This window comes from Pholcus phalangioides, unplaced genomic scaffold, assembly GCF_987345545.1.
Source record: "Pholcus phalangioides strain wild (caught in Gottingen) unplaced genomic scaffold, Ppha-v1.0 ptg000028l_1, whole genome shotgun sequence".
Taxonomy (NCBI): domain Eukaryota; kingdom Metazoa; phylum Arthropoda; class Arachnida; order Araneae; family Pholcidae; genus Pholcus; species Pholcus phalangioides.
In genome coordinates, this window is record NW_028301618.1 from 8,669,390 (window position 1) to 8,688,882 (window position 19,493).

Below are 19,493 nucleotides of genomic sequence, written 5' to 3' on the forward strand. Positions count from 1 at the left end.
CTGTTTTGTTTACATCGGGAAGTGAAGTGCAGTCCCTTGGAGAGAATGTGTAACGACAATGTAAATGTGCAATAGTTTCAGTTCTGGCAGTTTGAAAACAAAGTATGTACGCATTTAGATGTTAGAATTAATCATGAATTAATTAATTGATTCAGGAATTAATTAATTATTTTGAATATAACTTGGTTTATTTTTTAAATAATAATAAACCAAGACTTTAATAGACTTTCAAAGGTTTTTTACTAGTGCGCATTCTTAACAAATTCCCGTACGAAATTTCAAACACAATGGGCTTCAAGGATATCTATAGCGGGCCCTATGGCCCCGACAAGGGTGGATTGACGGGGGCCCCCGGGTCAATTGCCATCCTTTTTTGTTTCTTCATGATATAAATTCACTTTAGAGGGGGGCCCCCCGTGAAAAGTCCAGGGAGGACCGCTAAAGATCAATCACAGCCTAGAGGTCCTACTCCAGGATGTGGGTGGACCCTGCTAGACCAGACCTCCTATGGGGGGGAAGAGTTATCAGGGCTCAATCCTGTGGCCCTCCCCCATGTAATATATTTTAGATTTTTTTTTTACCATGGAAAAAAAAGTTACTGAAGGGGGGGGGGGGCCCACTCAAAAATGTGGGAGAGTACGTTTATGGTACTAATGTGTGAGGTACTGGGCTTGATTTTTGCTTTAGCAAGAGGGGCCCTCCCCATTATTGTTTGGACCTAAATGTAAACAACATTAAATATTGAGTGGGATGATTTTTTCATTTGATCATTTTTGTCGCACCACGGTCATTTTCTGCACACAAGGGCTAATTAGACCGGGACCTACAATTTATTGCAGATTCCGAATGGCAGGCTTGTTTTTTATACTCATCAAGAGGTTGGTGCGCTAACACCTCGATGGGGGACTCCCTGCGGTAGCAATTTTTGCTGCGGTCAAGTCGCCTTTTTTTGTTGTACCCCTGTGTCAAGAAAGTTTTCTGACAAGGATGAACTGGGTATCGAACTTGCGACACCTCTAAACATCCTTTGGTACTTTAGGTGAGCATCTTATCGACCGGGCTACCGCGCCCATGATTTTTTCCCTCAGATTGATACATCAAGGAAACAGACTTTTTTCTGGATGTTATGCCGCTGTGGACTTAGAGAGAAAAGCCATTCTAGTCGCTGCTGGGACTCGATCCTTAGCCCTTATTCCATCCAGGCGAGTTTGCTACCATATACACTGATAGAGACCCGACCTTGCTTTCCTTATTTCTCGCGCAGTGGTGTGATGCACTCATGTAAAGTTTGAGCAGCCTCTCTTAACTACCGCTGTACAGTCCTATGGGCATCATGCTGGACTCTCACTGTGAGGATCCGGGTTTGAACCCTGTTGGTAGCACAGTAGGGGGGGGGAGGTCTGCTGAAGCTGGTTTTCTGTGGTTTTCCAACTTGGAAGCACAAATGTGAGAAAGTGTCCCATTTGGAAAAGTCTCTCCGCAGAGAGCAAGCAGGCCTAAAATATGATACTTACGTCAGGGCTTGACAAATCAAGGGAAAAAAAATCTAGTGACTGACCAAATATTTTAGGAGCCAAACATTTCTTTAGTTCGAGCTAGTAATCACGCACAGAAAATTCTAGGCATCAATATCAATTTTTCAGTTGCCATGGCAACCGGGTGCCTGGGATGTGTCCAGCCCTGACTTATATAACTTCAAAAATTTGAGACCAGGTCTATTTCAAAATAAAGAGGACAGATGTCAGCAAGAATAAAAAAACAAGTATGTATGAAATAATTAGGTTAGGGCCATGCATATTCATACACTAACACGACACGTGCCGACAGGTACAGATTTGTTCGAAGTTCTGCAGAGAATATGTATAAGGTCATGGGTGTATGTGGAATTTTATTGGGGGGGGGGGGAAGTTTCCCGTAAAAAATTTTTCTTCTGAAGGGGAGGGTTATATTTTCTCCTGCAAAAAAATAACACTATAATCTAGGCTTGAGGGGGGATTTAGAACCCTAACCCTCTCCCCTTTGCATACGCCAATGTATGAGGTGCATGTGTGTACAGTTAAGTAACAGTAGTTGCCTTTCTTCAGTAAATGGCCTCTAGGCAGGACATTGAACATTGAAGGACCATACACACCCCGCTTCCCATCTCAGAGAGACATAGAAGCTTTCCCGGGAGATGGGTGTATCTGGAAATTTATTAATTTATGTGAAAATAATAAACAACAATATTTTATATATACATACATACAATAAAGAATCTGGAATAGAAATCGTGGCCAAGCGGGACAGTAGAGAGAGATGATTTTTTCCAAGTCGAACATATCATGGAAACAGACTTTTTTCTTGGTGTTATGCAGCGGTGAACTCAGAAAGAAAAGTCATTCTGGTGTATATGGTAGCACACGTGCCTGTATTGCAAGAGGACTGAGGTTTGAGTCCAGGCAAAGATCGGAATGACTTTTCTTTCTGAGTTCACCTCGCCGTAACATCTGGAAAAAAAAAATCAGTTTCTTTGTATATTAAGCTGGGGAAAAAGTCATCTCGCTCTCATTTTGGGGCCATTTGCTGAAGTTAAAGGAGACTGACAAGTCTCCAGTGCAACATGCCACAGCATGTGAAATAAGGAAAGTAAGGTCAGGTCTCTAGTCGGGCCGCTTCAATTTGATAGTGCAATTTTCTGGATTGTGCTATAGAAGGCTCAGGTTTGAGTCCTGGCAGAAACCATAATGACTTTTCTTTCTGAATTCATCTCGCCATAACATTCAAGGAAGAATCTCTTTCCTTAACTATTGTTAACCAGAGGTGCCAACATGAAGTAGACATAAAGGGTAGGTGGCCAAAAGTTGCCAGTTGTCGCATATAAATGGGAATCAAGTGCGTACACAGGAGGTTGTAGTGCAGAGTGTTGTATTGTAGACCTATATTCATCATATATTGGGGGGAAGGCTCTGTTTCCTAACAAAATTTATTAATTGTCGGATGGGTGGTTCGAATAAAAGTCAAAATCGAGCCCTGGTGAAGTATATGTTGCAAATGCATCTTCTCCTCAAAACATAATGTTTTGCATTGTTCTGCAACGAGCCCTCAGCTTACTGGAAATGTTCTGCTTTAAAAATCCCTATAGAGCAGTATTTTCTACACTTTTTCTTAAAATTCTTCCAGATTGTTCTGCGATGTAAATCACAGATTTAGGCACATTCTGCTTTGGGACATTTTCTTATCGATAAATGCATTTAATAAGTCTTATCTTTGTTTCTAGATTCTAAGGAGAACCCATAACATCTTGATGGGGATGACTTGCCGTTTATTAATAAGTTGATTTGATAAAACATAGAGATGGCAACAGGAGGCTCCTCAACTGGGAAATGTCTTTATCCCGATGCTGCCACTGCCTTGCAAGATGTACCAGAAACACCTGGGTATAAATTACAAAGGAGTCATTCGTCTTCGCTTCAAGAGAGCATAAAGCTAGATGATATTTCGACGAGGGTGCCATTAGACACAGATCCAGAGAAACGGCTGGTGGCCCATGTGAACGGGAAGCTGCCCGTAAAGGTGGCATTGACGAATGGCGTGGTCCAGCAGCCAGCACCGCCAAAGTTGTATCCCGATGTGAAAGGTCTCGATTATGATCTAGAGTCATTTCATGCAGCGATTGTAGACGTTCAGAATAGATTTCTAGAGCAGGCGAGGGCCATTGCTTTTAAAGGATATGAAGCATTCCTGAAGGTATATTTATCATTCTTTTCTCTATGTAAAAGTACTTCAGTGAGTCATAATAGGCAACGAAGACTTCAACGAACAAGTGATATTTATGTTTGATTGTTTTGTTTATACATGTATATCTATATTCCCCTTCCTCCACCTTCAGGGCACACATGAACTCGAGAAACACCCCTTCTTTGAATTGGTCGGACAGTATGAAGTATCGAGAAAGAAGTTGTTAAATGTCCAAAAGAGACTGAAGCACATCAGTTCAGATGCTAGAGTGAAGTTGGAGAAATTATGGATTACTATACCGAGAGAAATCCCAGTAAAGGTAATTTACTCATTTGATGAATTTCCCTTAACGACTTATGTTGTAGCATCTGTATTACTGTCAAAATAGTAGGTGAAGAGGGGCGTCTTAAGTGAGGGTGCGAGGGGTGCAGTGCAGTGCACCCTGGCAGCAGGTTCTAAGGGGCAACAGCTTAATCACCTTTAACAAATTATTTTTACAATCATCAAGCTCGTTCGCACATTGGTTAACAAAATTCACCAAAAACATTTCTGAACAAGGAAAAAGAAGTAGAATTCTCTCAGTCAGTTGTGAAGGTCAGTCATTCCACCTTTCACAACGATATTTTGTCCAAGATGGTCACAATGTGGCACACTTTGATTGTTCCCAACTGAAATCATCGAAAATACTCGTCACACAACACACGAACCAACAGAGGAGCAGTCTTTTATGCGAGTTGATGAAACACCCAAGTAGACGATATGATTCACAGTAATCTTCTGATTAGAAATCATCCAAGTAATAGGATAGAAACGTACAGCAGTAAATGTGAAGTTACATGGCATCAATAGTTCTCCAATCAAAGTCGTATCGTGATAATCATTGCACCTTAGCCCTCTTCACATACTGAAGTCTTACGACTGATAGGGGACTCGTGTCACCAATGTCCTCATGTAAGGATATTGGTGACAAAATATCCTATGCCACCGAGTCACTGGCGACATTGCGTACTAGTCGAACGCAACAAAAGTAGCATAACTCTTGAAATATTTCTTCATGTTTCCATCGGTAAACGTTGTTCGAGGGGTGACCTGACGCTGTATTTTGTAACAAGATAAACATATATAGTATTTTATATAACTTGCATTTTTTGCAGAAATGTTTTCTGATGCAAACCCTAACTCCAAATCCCTCTCGAATGAAATGCATGTAATACAAATATAGGCCATGCACACACGTGCCTGCGGGAATATGTGGGAAAACCCTGCACTCCTCCAAGATAAACAGTCATATTTTTTCTAAGGTATGGTAGCAACATAGCCATCTCTTTAGGATGACAATGTCACCAAACTATATTACTCCCTCCAAATAATCGATATTTACAACATGAATTTGACTTACCTTAAAGGATTATTAGCAGTCACTCATTAGGGCTGACAGATAAAGTAGCTGATTTATTAATTCAAGGTAAATCTTTTTTTCCAAGGCTGTAGTGAGGGGGACTTGGGGAATCATCCCCCCCCCCCCAGAATGTGAGAAAATTACCGAAAAAAGGTAAAAAGATGACCAAATCTATCACTTTGGTCCCCCGAACGAAATTTCGGGATATGGGCCTGCTCTTTTTTAATTCCATAGAATGCAAGGAATCTGACTCATGTTGGCTGTAACGAAAAGTGTCATTTTCAGTGTATGGATGTACTTATAATTTTCTTCTCTATTTATCCTTTTTTCCTGGAAATTATAGTGTAGGATCGTAATTATTTATAATTATAGTAAAATATCAATTTCATCGCTGTTGGATTCCCAAAAAACTTGACTTTGTGGCCAACAGGAGATGGATTCCTTGCATTATATGGAATTAGTAAACAGACTTACCTGGAATTAATAAATCAGCTTATTACCTGTCAGCCCTGATGAGTGACTGCTAATAATCCTTATTAAAGTAAATTAAATTCACATTATAAATATCCAGTATTTAGAGGGAGTTATTCAGTAAAACCCTCTCTTAACGGACACTCCTCAGATGCGGGCACCCCTCTTTTATGCCACAATAATATCTAATTTCCCTTTCTATAATAAAAGTATGCATTTCACACCCCTGATTGACGGTCACCCATCTTTCATGGTCGGATTTTTTTGTCCCGCCTGTGTCCACAAAAGAGACGTTTTAATGTTGTTTTATAACATGAAGTTTTATTTCCTTTTAAATGTTGACTATGCTGCTGAGGGGGGAAAATAGCTGTGTTTATCTTGGAGGGGGGTACTTGTTTTTCCTCTATGCTCCCCCATGAATTTGCTGTGTATGACCTACTATGTATATTTATGACCTATATATCTATAACCTATGTGTATATTTATATAACACACACCCCCATTTGAGAGTGATTTGGGGTTAGAGTTGCATCGGAGAACATTTCTGTAGAAAATAAAAGTTACTTTTAATAATACTGTTTATCTTGTTACAAAATTAAGTGTCGGGCATCTGTCGTACAATCACGACTGATGAAAATATGGTGGAATGCTATACGACCAACATGCAAGTTGGCAAGTGACTCTGTTGTGTAGGATATTTCATTGCCAATATGAAATTATCTTTGTGTGAAGAGCACTATGGAAATATACGTGTCAGTATTCTGGATACAGAGTCTCTTATCAGTTGCCAGACTAGTATTGCCGTGTGAGGGGGCTCTAACTCATTTTAGGTAGGAAACTGGATTTCAAGCTACTTATACAAGAGAGCTACTTTAATTACCAAGAATTGCAATTATGCAGATTTCAGGCTTTTCTACGTCAACGTTGTCATAAGGGTTGCTCTTCATTTGATGGTGGGCATACACAGTGTTTGCTACTCAAGAAAGGTTAAAGACACCGTAAGTCCTGCTTCTTCGATATGACAATCCGCAACTTCAATCCATGGAGAATCAGTACTTCAAATTGTTCATAAATCACTCACAAACTATGTTGCAGACTTCCTCTTCATTCTGTGAGCAATAGAGCATGACAGCTTGAATCGAACTGAGGAAAATTGAGGGCGAAGGACCAGACCACCCGGGTGGAGTAGGAATATGACTGATGAAGCAAGTGGTGAAGGTGAAACTGCAAGACCAAACAAGGTTGAAATGTGCAAAAATGATCTTGCTTCTGCCTTATATATGGCCAGCTGTTGTCAAGTGCAGCCAATCAGTGCAGATCATATTCCTCATTTGCATATTGTTCATTGTTCTGAAGCTGTCAGATGGCAGAAGCAGAGGCGAAGCCATGCTTTTCCCGTAACAATGACAAAGCAGATATTTCCCGGATAGTGGTACGGCACCATGTCTGATGGCCTCCGGTTGACCCGAATTGGTATTTCAAGTGAAAATATTATTATTAGAAACATTAAATAAATAGCAATTATGTGGGAATGGGGTGGTCACTCTTCACTCACTGCAGGACCCCAATCCATTACAATACCAGTAATGCAATGGTTTTTGCCTTCAAAGAGCAGATTATCAGAATTTGTCACCAGCAGGCAGGATAATGCTGTTGATATTGAGAAAATAAAGCTAGAGATAAAAAATTAAAGACGGAAAAATGGAAGTGTGTGTGAGGAAGAGTGCATTGTCCATCCATGTTGATAATATTGTATCTCTTTTTCCTGTTGTTTTGTAGGGTAAAAAATGTGATGACGGTAGTGCTGTTGATGTCATATATAAGTACGAGTGGAAGGAGTTAGATGTAAAAGCACTGAACGACCTGGTCAGTTCGTGCCATGAACTCGAAAAATCTGTCATCCCAGATCTGATATTCGAGGAGTACGCCACTCAAGTCGCGAGCATAAAGCTGGAGTATTTCATGTCAAATTTGTTGAAAGAGATCCTGTCTAAGGATGATAGGGAGAAACAGAAAACAGGTGAGTGTCCTTTGTCTCCCCCCCCCCCCCGTTTTCATGCCGTTTCTAATTTATTGTATGTTTTTACTGACTGAGTCCTGATTCATAATGATGTGTGTATATATATCTCCTTCCAGGTTTTCCCAGCCCATCGTTTCAACACGCTCAGGCATCTCTGAAGATCTGTGTAAGCATTTTGTTTCATTTCCAACGCAAGCCGTCAAAAGATGTGAAATTTATTGCTGCTACTAGAAAATGGCTAAAAAATCTTGTGAGTAATATGTTCCTTTTTTTTTCTGAGAAAATCCATGATATAACGTTTGTATTTTTTGTGATTATGGTTGTATGGGGGACCACTGTGGCACATGTTCAATAATAGTTGTTTTTTCTTCTCTTTAAGGTTTCCGTGGTTCTTCATTTGGGAACTGTGGACGACGACCTTTTCATCTTGAACAATGTCCTCAGATGTCCGTCTGGCATTAGCTCCTGGGCGTCGGTGTTCCTGCAGTGCCACCCAGACCATATCAGGAAATGTGTCAACCGATTTGATTGCTTGAGCTATTCACTTGCTACGTTTTTCATCATTATGACTCCTATACCGTAAGGAAATGCATGTACATGATGTTTTTCTTCTTCAATGTATCATCTGTAACTCAACGAGGGACCAGATTTTTTTTTTGTTTTTCCATTGGCAAAGGGGTGGGAGCACAATGTCAAGGATGAATCAAATGTTTGGCTCTTTACTGTTCAAAAATAGGCTGCTGGCAGGTTCTTAAGATAATTATATAGTTATTGGCTCGTAATTGGCTTCTGCCATTATTATATGGCAGGGATTACCCATTTTTTGCTGTTTGCTGAAACTTACATTTGAGAATCTTGCGTCATGTCTATCTGATTTTACGGAAGTATAATGGCATGCATATTTAAACCATGACAGACACCAGTAAGGAATTTCTGTTCTAAGTAGTGTTTTTTCCTCTACTACATAAATGCTAATGCTTCTGATTTTTTAGCGTTATCAAACCTTCCAGTCGGAAACCATATTCTTCTAATTTTTTTTATACCTGTTCAGAAAAATTCTCAAAATGCTTCACATAAATGAAAATCTCTTGGTTCTTGCCAGGGTCAGAACTAAAGGAGAAAGGGGGCAACTGCCCCGGGCAGCAAAACATTAGGGAAAAACCTCCGATTTTACAGTGATTGGGGCGACAGAATTATGTTTGCCGCCCCCCCCCAAAAAAAAAATCCTAGTTATGGCACTGGTCCTTGCAATCACAGGCTGGTCATGTTTCTTCGAGAACATTAAGGTTCCAAACACAGGAAGTTGCAAACTGTTGCCAAATATGACATCAAGAGTAAGCAAAGTTGCCAATTATTGTATTGCTATAATCACCAAAAAAAAAATCTTAACACTACCAATTATTATTACCAAAAAGTTGCCAAAGGTTGCAATTTATGGCTGAAGCCACTTAGAAATTGCAGATTTTTCCTATGTTTATAGAAAATTCCCTAAAAATCCTTAAACTGCTTCGAAAAAATCACTGAAGGAAATCTCTCAGTCCTTGCATGGCGCCCGAGTGGTGTGGTGGTAAGATACTCGTCTCTACCACCGTGAAGGTTGCTGTAATGGTCCCGGATTCGAACCTGAGGGAGGATGTAGATAAGATATTTTCCCTAATGAACTTGAGGCGACCACCAATATACAGCCTCTTTGTTTCCAACCCATCTCAATAATGGCAGTAAATTGCAATATAGTGATATAGCTAGAGTTGGTGTTTGGTGATGTAGTCCTTGCGTGGCCATGTTTCTTTGCGAAAAATGCTGGAAATCTTATAGTTGTCACCAAATATGATGCCAAAAGTAAGCAAAGTTGCCAATCACTGATAAAATTGCCAAAAAAATCTAAAATAAATGGGATATTGCCAAACCAAAAAGTTTGATAGGGTCCTGGCTGACCAATCACCTGCGCGGCTCTGTATGAATGTCAATAAATAATGAATTGTAAGGCGGTTGGTAAATGACACTCAAAATCATTGAGAAATGGCGGTTTCTTTTCTTAGGGGCAGAGAAGAGTTCCTGAGCACCATAAAATCTTGCCAGCGCTATGGAAGCGAAGAATGCCTGTGTGAAAGCTGTTTTGTCGTCTTGGATTCTGAAGGAGAGGAGGTAAGAATTCCACCTGGTTTTTTTGGCAGGTTTTACAAGATGAATTTTTGTGTGTGTGAAAAATCATTGATTCAAACTAAATTTCGATAGGTTTGAACGTTCACATTTTAGTAACTCTTTGCCAGTTTGGTTCGGACTGGTGAAATAATCTCATAACCATTCTTTACAGGAACATAAAGTCCAAAAAGACTGGAAGGAAGACGACACTCTCTCGCTCTTTAGCAGATTCTCAATATCGAGCGTATTTGAGTTATCGAGTGAGTAATGTCTCGCTATTACCCCTTCCAATGTTTGAAATGTAGAATAGTTGTTTCTTGTTTACCAATTTCACAATTTTCTTCTTACTTTTCTCTCATTTATTTCATTTACTCATCCTTCTTCTCCTCAAATGCTTCATGTAGAGGGATCATATGCTATCCCAGTCTATGCTGAAACTGAAATGCAAAAGGCAATCGCGCTCTGTGGCTTCATCCATGAAGTTTGTCTGTATGGCTTGAGCACTCATGGAGGCGAAATACACAAACGTGTCTCTGAAATGGTTGGGGATTTCATATGGTATGTGATTTTTTTTAATGTGTGCGTCTCTGAAAATTGTCAGCACTCATTTGCTCCTGTTTAGACTCCAAGTCGTCAAAATGGACTATTTTTCGAACCATTGTGGCTGTTACATTCTTTGATATCAGTTATTTTAAAATGAAGATTTACGGAAGTCTAAGTGTGATTTGTCTGACATTTTTTCCCTTCCAGTAAGTCGTTCCACTTCTTGGCAGCCGAATGGATGGAGTTCAAGTCTATGAATTCGTCATACAGTTGTTGCTTGCAGATAGAGCTCGACAGACTGTTCTTCCATGCTCTGTTCTGCATGTACTCCACGAAGCAGTGAGTGGAATTCGTAGCTTTCTTTCTCCATTTATGCAGTAGATAATTCTTAATCGTGGTGATTATATCTTGAAATGATATTGTTGAAATGATTGTTGTGTATATATATATATATACAGGTTGGATGAAAAAAAAAAAAAAAGCCACCGCAGCAAGGAGCAGAAACAATCAGTGTTTCTGTTATTGATTGTCATAGCGCCAAATCTTGATGAGATGGGGTTTTTTTTTTCTTTTCTTTGCAAGCAAAAGAGTTATTCCACCATGTAACGTGTTAAATTGCTTATGTTGGAAAATAATGAATGTTTAATTATCAATGTCACCAAATAAGTTAAGGTAAAGTCACAGAATTTTCCTTTAGGTGTAGGGTAGACACCCTGAAAGGTTTCCATCACTTTCGTGACCCTTGTCTTTGGTTCTTCCATGTTGGTTACTTGTTAAGCATAAATTTTGTCTCTGACATATTTCTCACAGGAAGAAATCATGTGGGGGTTAAATCTCTGGATACTTAGGTCAAACTACCCTCACAGACATCATTGGGAAGGTTCAATAAATCATTCCTCGCAGAAATCCAACAGAGTATTCTATCCTCAGTGTTAGTCAAGAGTTATAAACCTAATGAGAGAGATTCCATTTAATAACAATGTTAAAGTACAGTACACACACTGAATGGAAGAGTGAAAGCATGCTAGAGCATTGCTGGATGTGTCCAGGTGTCTCTTAGAGCTTTGAAAAGAGGCCCTCATGATAATATTTTATTGCAGTTAATATTAATTGTGCCAATCTTGTTGGGATTCCGTAATCTTCTAGAATCTAGATGACCCTGGAAATAGGGGATGGGTCCTTTATCCCTTTATTTTCCATTAATTGGGTACTGATGTATGATCCTTCTACAGAAGAGAAAATTCTAGAAACATGAGTGAAATCATCATTTTGCAATGCACTACATAATTTATTCTTATCTCCATCTCATACGTAAAGCAGAGGTGCACAACCTCCGTCCCGTAAAAGATGCTCCTTCAGCTTGCAGCCTATGCGAGTGATAACCACCATCCTGCATATGTAGCCCGCAAACGGAAAAAGGTTGTGCACCCTTGCCATAGAATGTTTATACTGTGTTCACAATCTTCACGTCTCAAAAATTTCTTGTGTTAGGTCCGAAATCTTGATGTCAATGGAGAAGCTGCCATATGAATGTGTCTCGCCGAAAGTTCTCTGGAACTTCCTATGGATATTTCACACTGAGCTTTCCTGCCCAGAGAACAACATCCTACGAGAGAAGGATGTGGAACGCAAATTATCAAGTGAATATGAATATACATTTAAAGTTTTTTAAAGTGATTCAATGAAGAGAAATGTCCAAAATGCTGTACCAAAATTGTGAAGTTCTGCTTTTTTTAAAGTTGATTTATGGTTGTAAATTGCTCAAAGTGCTGCCATGCTATTAGGAGAGCTTTCTGTGGCATCACCCTTCAGGGAACATATTACGACCTAGTTCCCCCGGGTTTAAAATCCATGTTTTCGTGACACAAAACCACAATGATGATGACGCCACTGCACAACGGTAGTGCAAGATACAGATTATTTTTTTTTCTCTGGAGTTGTAACCATTGAAAGTAAACTGGAATAAAAAGTATTCTGTATTCTGCACACCCTCCCTATACAGGCTTTTCTCATCACACCCACCTTTTTACACCCCAATCCCTAATGACAAGAGACAGACATGGTGAAACTTTTGATCTAGTTGAAATACTTGACTGTTGTCAAGTTGGTCTTGAAGTTGGTGTGTGTTTGTGTGTGTGTGCGCGAGAGAGAGAGAGAGAGAGAGAGAGAGAGAGTCACTCACTTGATTTCTGTCACTTTGTCACTCACTTACTTGCTTTCTGTCACTTTGTCACTCACTTACTTGCTTTCTGTCACTTTGTCACTCACTTGCTTTCTATCACTTTGTCACTTGATTGCTCTTTGTCTGTCATTCATTTATTTGGACACAAACTTGCTCTCTGTCGCTCACTTACTTGCTCTCTCTCTCTGTCGTTCACTTGGTGTCAAACGTGGCCACTCTCTTAGCTGCTTTCTCAGTCACTGACTTGTTGTTTCAGACAATCAGTTGGTCACTCATTTACTTGCTCTGCCATTCACGCCATTCACTTAATTGGTCTTTCAGTCATTCACTCATTCTTTCATTGAACTCACTCATTTTGACCACTTACTATTTCTCTCAGTCACTCACTGAATTCCTCAGTCGGCCATTCACTCACTATCTCTTCCATTTGCTGACTCACCCACTGTCTCTGCCGCTCATTAACTTTCTTATTTCTCTCCATCACTCACTGAAAAATGCACATGGTGATGAACCTGTTGTTTGGGAATTATCATGTCAACCATTTGAAATAGATCTTCTCTCTTCTTCTCTGTCATTAGAATCATTGCAGCGAATGTTTGATCCCCGCTAGCAACACTGAGCCAAAATTGTCATGCTAATATGTACTGTATACTGATATAAAGATCCATATTCTTGATTCTGATTAGAGAAAGAATGGTATGAGAAGTTGTCTCGTAGACTGGCCAGAACACATATCCTGCTGTGCTTGAGAATTGAGATTTTGTCATTGAAACAATGAATGCAACTTGATTCATGTTAATGTTCCAGCGAATATTCAGCTCACACACATCATACATCTCAGGGAGGATGATAGTAATGAAAATACTTTTCTTCTTTCATCTCCTAGGTCAACAATGCCGCTCTCTGCTACTAGGAAAGTTGGAAGAGTTTTCAGCGAAAGATGCTACTTACGTGTTGAAAGCCATGAAGAGCATAGCCATGTGCAGATCGTGCGAAAAGTCTTGTTTGCACACAGTTTCCAAAGAGTTGTTCGAAGTAATATATCAAATCCTCATGTGTGTGCCAGTAGAAACTGTGAAGTAAAAGATTTATGTTTGTCATTCAATATAGTAATATACATAATTTTTTGTAGATTCTCTTATCAAAGCCAGAATTGTCATCAGAAGTGACGTCTATGCTGTTCAGTCTTGTAGAAAGTAACCCCACTGTAACATCATCCCTGCTTGAGGTTCTGTCTGAAGCTGGTGAAGAGCAGTTCGAGGTAAATATTCATTCTTTTCTCTGTCTACTCTATACTTCACCTCAAGATACTTTGTCCCTACCTCTCACTGTAAAGTTGAAACTACTTAAAAAAAGTGATTCGTTTTGATGCTGGTTCCTGAGGTGCCAGATTCATTGCATTTAGTCATCGCCCTACTCTTTATGAATGTATCTATTGGCCTGCTTTGAAATTCTGTGTCCTTCTCATCTTTTTTTTAGGTCAGCTGTGATCTGTTTACCACCCTGGACTTGATGCGCTGGACCCCCACCAAGGCAGATATGGAACTTCTCTCTGATTGGCTACTCTGTGGCTTGTTATCATCTGCAAAGTGTCAGCTGTCAATGTCTATATTGAGTAAAATGAATTGGAATTTTGAGGTAGCCGATATATACAAACTTTTATGTTGTTTTTTTTGCTTGCAAATATTGTAGAAATACATTTATATTGGTGTTATTCAAAGATTAGGACTATTATATAGTCAAAGTTATCATATATATTTGATTTAGTTTGATAACAAAATCGGTCATTCAGTCATAAGAATTGCAATGGAACAGTCCATGGTGAAGTAATACAACTAACATAAAGTTTCTCTTTCCTGTTTTACAGGATGGTGAACTGTTTCTGTCAGTCAACACGCACAGGAGAGTTGGATGCATGATCGTGAAGGCCTATTCAGTGTATGATGCATCTGCAAGTACATGGTTTGTCTCCAGAGGCATTGAACAGGTTTTCATACAATCACCACCTTCATTTTCTTTTTTTTTTAAAGCTTTATTAAGCTTCTGCATTTTATAAAGAGTCCTATTATCAAATTCAAAATGCAAGGTATGAATGTTTCTGAGCTGGTAGGAAGGGAAATAAGAAATGTGTGATACTTTTTAACTCATATTCTATGGAAGCCAAGTTTGTGGTGAAGGATTTAATTGGCAGAACTGAGACTAATCTGTAGAAGACATGCTACTTTATCAATGGCAAATTTCCAGTTTGCCAGTAACATTTCTTGAGCTGTTTTGAAGCTTCTCATGCATTGGAGAAGGATGTTGAAGGGCATCCTGCTACCTTCTTGTGCGTTACTTTGTCTGACCAGTTCAAAACTTATCGATCCACTTGCACACATCTTTTGCACCGTAAACCACTTCACCTGTATTGAGTTGCAAATTTCTGATGAATTTCAGCCTGTGGCATACTTCCTGTCAAGAGAAATTGGATCATTGCTATTCCTTCCTTCATAGGGCTTATTTATTTTTGGGCTTTGTCAGTATCCTGGTTGGACGAGTTGATGCCAATCGCATTCATGGGTTGGATTTTTGAATCTATTCCTCTGATCCACAAACACAATGAACTTGCTTTTTTTGTATGTGGCATGAACAATGCTCAGGACTAAGAAGAAGATTTAAGACCCTTAAACTTCTAAAGCAGAGTCTTCCAAACTCATTTGTTTCATTGCTGTCATTTATTGATTAAAAAAAATTTTCGCCCCCTTCCTTCTCTCACTAATGAAATATTAGTGGCATTAGAGAGTATGCACCTCAAACTCATGGAATGTTGTGTCGTGATAGTAATAAAATAGTGATTTTACTTATGACTTTCATTTCCTAGGGCGGGTAGAAGCTGCATATGCAATATATCCTATAGGCTGATTTAATCCATTTGCATCCACAAGTGGGATATTTTGCAAAATTTTGTTGTCCTCCTATCACCATTTGTGGAATACAGTGGATTCAGCTTATAACGGTTTTTTTTTAAATTGTTGTATGAGAACAAAAGCAAGAAAATCATAGTAAAACAACAGGAAATCTCTCAATGAATTTTACTGAAAGGGAAATGTTTCAAAAATGTATAGCGTGGAAAAATAAAAATGACGAGAATCATCACAGGCCCCAGGGCTAGAGTCTTGACAACGCTACCCTTGTGGGGGCCATGGGCAAGATCAAGGAAATAAGCTAATGTGGGAAGTATCGGAATGTAATGTTTTGAAAGGTGATCTTACACCAGGAGGGCCCTGTGAGTCCTTGAACATCCGCATGATTTGGTGAGATGGAAGCGACCAGATCTTTAGAAGGCCAAATTGTAGGTGTTCCATCATGACAACGCACCTGCTCACATGTCCCTTCTGGTGTTAGATTACCTGTCAAAATATCACATTCTGATAGCAGTTACTGATAGTAGTCTGATAGGTTCTTTGAAGGAAACACCAAATAAATAGGTTCCATCTGTATATTCATTCTTTCATAATAAAATAAGTCTCTGAACTTTTTGAACAGAGTAGTATGAAGTGAGTAGTAGCAAAAGCTACGAAGCAAATTGGATAACTTAGGGAATGCTGGGAAGGTATTTTTTCTGAAAGAGAGAAGGAGCCAGCAATAGGACAAAAAGTAAAATCTTAAACTGTTATTGACTGAACTTTGATTAACCAATCTTTAGGGTTTAGTAGCACATGAACAGACATTTAATGGGTGATGCTCTGTTTTGATTTGAGCGCTATCACTCTGTTCGATATTTGTTGATTACTTTTCATTTAAATTCTCGTCCTTCAACTTGTGTATGATGTTTTCTGGAAATAAATTTTTTCCCTCATGCAGATGCTACAACTCTATGCTGCCATCCGCAACCAGAAAGTGGAGAGCGATAATGGTTTTGTTGCCTGGGCTTGGAACCTCCTGTTCACTTTAAAACTTCATGTCATGAGCTTGCCGAATGTGCAATGGATCAGGATATTTGATGGATCCGTCGTGAATGAGGATGACATACCAAACTTGAATGACGAAGAGCTCTTTGCTGATCTTTGCTTGGCATATAAGGAGAAACAACCGGCTGCTTGCTTCCTGGTGCTAGCGATGACTAATGTTGGACATTGGTGAGTTTTTTTAATATGATTGTTGTGACATTAGCAAACATAGGACGATACAATAAACTTAAATGATGAACCATCCCTCTCAACTTATTGTCTTGCATTCACGCTTGCTGTCTAATATCTCTTGATGATGTCAACAGCCGGTGTTGGAGAAAAATCGGGTCCATATTCAAACTCGCTATAACACCTTAGCCCGAGATAGTTTTTTTCATTGAATGATGGTCGCAAGAATGTAATCAGCTAGATGTAATAATTATTTTTGTACAAAATAATTTCCAGTGATTAATGGAAAGTTTTTTTTGTTCTCTCTCGCTCAGCATCAAGTCGCTCTCTGGAGAAGGGATAAGCATCATATGCACTCTCATCCAGTTGAAGCAGTATGCTGCTGCAATACAGGCTCTTTATTTTGTACTTCCATTCTTTGCAAAGCATCACGAATGTTTGATCTCCAATAATGCGTGAGTATAACCTTCCTTTTTGTCGGTTGGGCTTGGATTACACTATAAAAGTTTTAGACAAGTTTTTTTATAAATTTTGAGAAATGTAACCAATAAGTTAATTGATTGCATTCGAGCCAATGTATCAAATAGGCTTATTGTTGTTCTTTCCTTAAAGTTTTTAAAAAATCTTTTATCAGATTTTTATAGTGTAATCCCAGCCTTATAATATATTTACAAAATTAAAACAATTATCTGCGGTTTCTTCATAATGCATCTTTATCATACTGCGTTCTGTTCATGCTTGCTTGAAGTTGATACTACTGTGGGCACATTCTGCTTTGATCTGCAATGACCTTCAGCTGACTGGAAATTTTCTGCAGAAAAATTCCCATAATAGTGTTCTCTATACTTTTCTTTAAATTCTTCCCGATTGTTATGCGATGTGCATCACTGTTTTTGGTATATTCTGCTTTGGGGACAGTCACATTGTCCGAGTTTGATCTCGATAGTGTCATTTGCTTCTGCTTTGATGTTATTTGTTTCACTATCAGTGTATGGCCAGGTGCTTTGACTAGATATATGGGCAGTCGGAGTGAGTGCAGATTTAGGCATGTTCATGTAATGGTAAAGGAATTGTTGAAGTTCAAATTTGGTGTCTCTTTTGGTACTGTTTTTCACTCCCCTAGTTGTTGCCATGTTTACGACAAGGAGAAAGAGAAGCAATCCCAATTTCTCTGGTCAGACGATGTGGCAGATGCCGAAAGCCATCGTAGGCTTATAACACAATATGGAGACAATGCTATTCCAGATAGAGTTATGTATAAGTTGTAATTAGACAATATCAAAAATGGGCCGGGTCAACATCAGCAGCATACATAAAGGCAGACAAGGCACCGCCATAGTCCTCACAATTTTGGAATTTGTCATTATAGGTGTAATAAATAAAGTACATTTTTCAGTCAGTCATTTTAGGGAGTGGGCTCAAAAGTTTTTCTGAATTGAGAATCCTGTCATTTAACGAGAACTTGGCAAATCCTTGGGCCACCCATGAGAAACATGATGCATGAAAAAAGAGCAGGATGTTCCCTCCCATCAACCTCCAACATATGATGAGAAGATTCGTCCAACTTTAGAAATGGTACTGCTGAGTTGACATCGACAATGTTGCATGGTCTCTGCAGAAATTAATCAGAGTTCTGTCTATCAATCCCTATCATTTGTGTAAATACCCAAAAAAGTGAAGTTTTTCCCTTTCTATCATGAAGTCTATGCTTATTTTAATGAACTTGGAAAGACGAAGAATTAATTTGTAAATGGAGAAGACATTCAAAGAAATGGCATATTAAGGAAACAGATATTTCCTGGATATTATGCTGAGGTGAACTCGGAAAGAAAAGTCATCTTGTCTCTGCCGGGACTCGAACCCAGGCCCTCTTGTATACTGGGCAAGCATGCTACCCATTAGAGAAATGACCCTTCCTTCCTTATTTTATGCACTGTGGCATGAGGCGCTGAAGTAGAGGCATTAGTAGCCCCTCTTACTTCAGGAAATGGCTCATTGTTCATGATCAAAAGACTATAGGCAGTTTCAGGTTAACTTTGCAGTGAAGAGAAAGGTAGAGAGTGTATTCCTTCGCTGCAAAACATAGTTCCCATATATCGTAGGTTTACGATAGTCCTTTATTCAGGATTATTTCAATTTTTTCTATGATTTTGAAAAAAATACTGAAAAAATATTGTTTTGAACCAACGTTTATTAGTTTGAAATTTTTAAATTAGAAAAAATATTGGTTACCATTATCAAAAATCCATAGTAACAGCAACAACATTCTGGCGCTATATCCTAGAAATGTTCCCCACTAATACCACTGTCGTGCTTTTTTCATTACACAATTATATACTGTATATATATTATATCATTATTTGGTTGAATTTTCCATAATGATACAATTTTTCATTCAGTTCTTACATGAAGTAATAGGCTTACATCAATACGAATATTCACGCACACACACAATCAGTTTTATTTTCTCCCAAAAATAGGCTTCAGTGAATTCAGATATTCACTCATAGATTACAGGAAATGTTCCTCTTCCACAAGAGTGCCAATACCATTGTGAGAGGCTTTTTATGGGTGCAAAAGTTTTGGTTTTAGGTCCTCTTTTTTTAAAATTATTTCTTACCATGTCCATGGGATAGTAGTTGTTTCAGAATCCCCTATAGCTGATCACGGAGAGTGTTGACACGAGTCACGTCTTCCAATCACATGAACACCATCTTCCACCCACAGCAGGGACCACCTGTATCTTCAGATGCCCCTTGCCTTTAGTGTCTCTTCAGATAAAATAAGTGAGAGAGAGAGGGGGGGGGGGCCCACAGAGTGGTTTAGGCTTTCATCTTTTATGTGACAGTTGTATCTCTCTTTTCACCGAAGATAGCCACGCTAAAAAGTTCTCTGCTCTTC

At 39.0% G+C, this 19,493-nt stretch overlaps 1 protein-coding gene across 1 annotated transcript in view; it reads left to right on the forward strand.

Annotated features, from left to right (window-relative positions):
- Positions 1–28: 28 nt before the first annotated feature.
- The window catches only part of Epg5 (ectopic P-granules autophagy protein 5), a 63,247-nt gene continuing 43,782 nt past the window's right edge, over positions 29–19,493 (forward strand). The window contains exons 1-17 of the mRNA XM_089252310.1: positions 29–102; positions 3,257–3,726; positions 3,869–4,036; positions 7,367–7,607; positions 7,724–7,857; positions 7,987–8,186; positions 9,647–9,752; positions 9,922–10,009; positions 10,154–10,307; positions 10,500–10,631; positions 11,784–11,932; positions 13,361–13,509; positions 13,607–13,735; positions 13,954–14,112; positions 14,342–14,461; positions 16,318–16,592; positions 16,907–17,047. Of these exons, the coding sequence (XP_089108436.1) occupies positions 3,334–3,726; positions 3,869–4,036; positions 7,367–7,607; positions 7,724–7,857; positions 7,987–8,186; positions 9,647–9,752; positions 9,922–10,009; positions 10,154–10,307; positions 10,500–10,631; positions 11,784–11,932; positions 13,361–13,509; positions 13,607–13,735; positions 13,954–14,112; positions 14,342–14,461; positions 16,318–16,592; positions 16,907–17,047 (2,738 nt within the window). The 5' untranslated portion in view covers positions 29–102; positions 3,257–3,333. The remainder of the gene's footprint in view (positions 103–3,256; positions 3,727–3,868; positions 4,037–7,366; positions 7,608–7,723; positions 7,858–7,986; positions 8,187–9,646; positions 9,753–9,921; positions 10,010–10,153; positions 10,308–10,499; positions 10,632–11,783; positions 11,933–13,360; positions 13,510–13,606; positions 13,736–13,953; positions 14,113–14,341; positions 14,462–16,317; positions 16,593–16,906; positions 17,048–19,493) is intronic.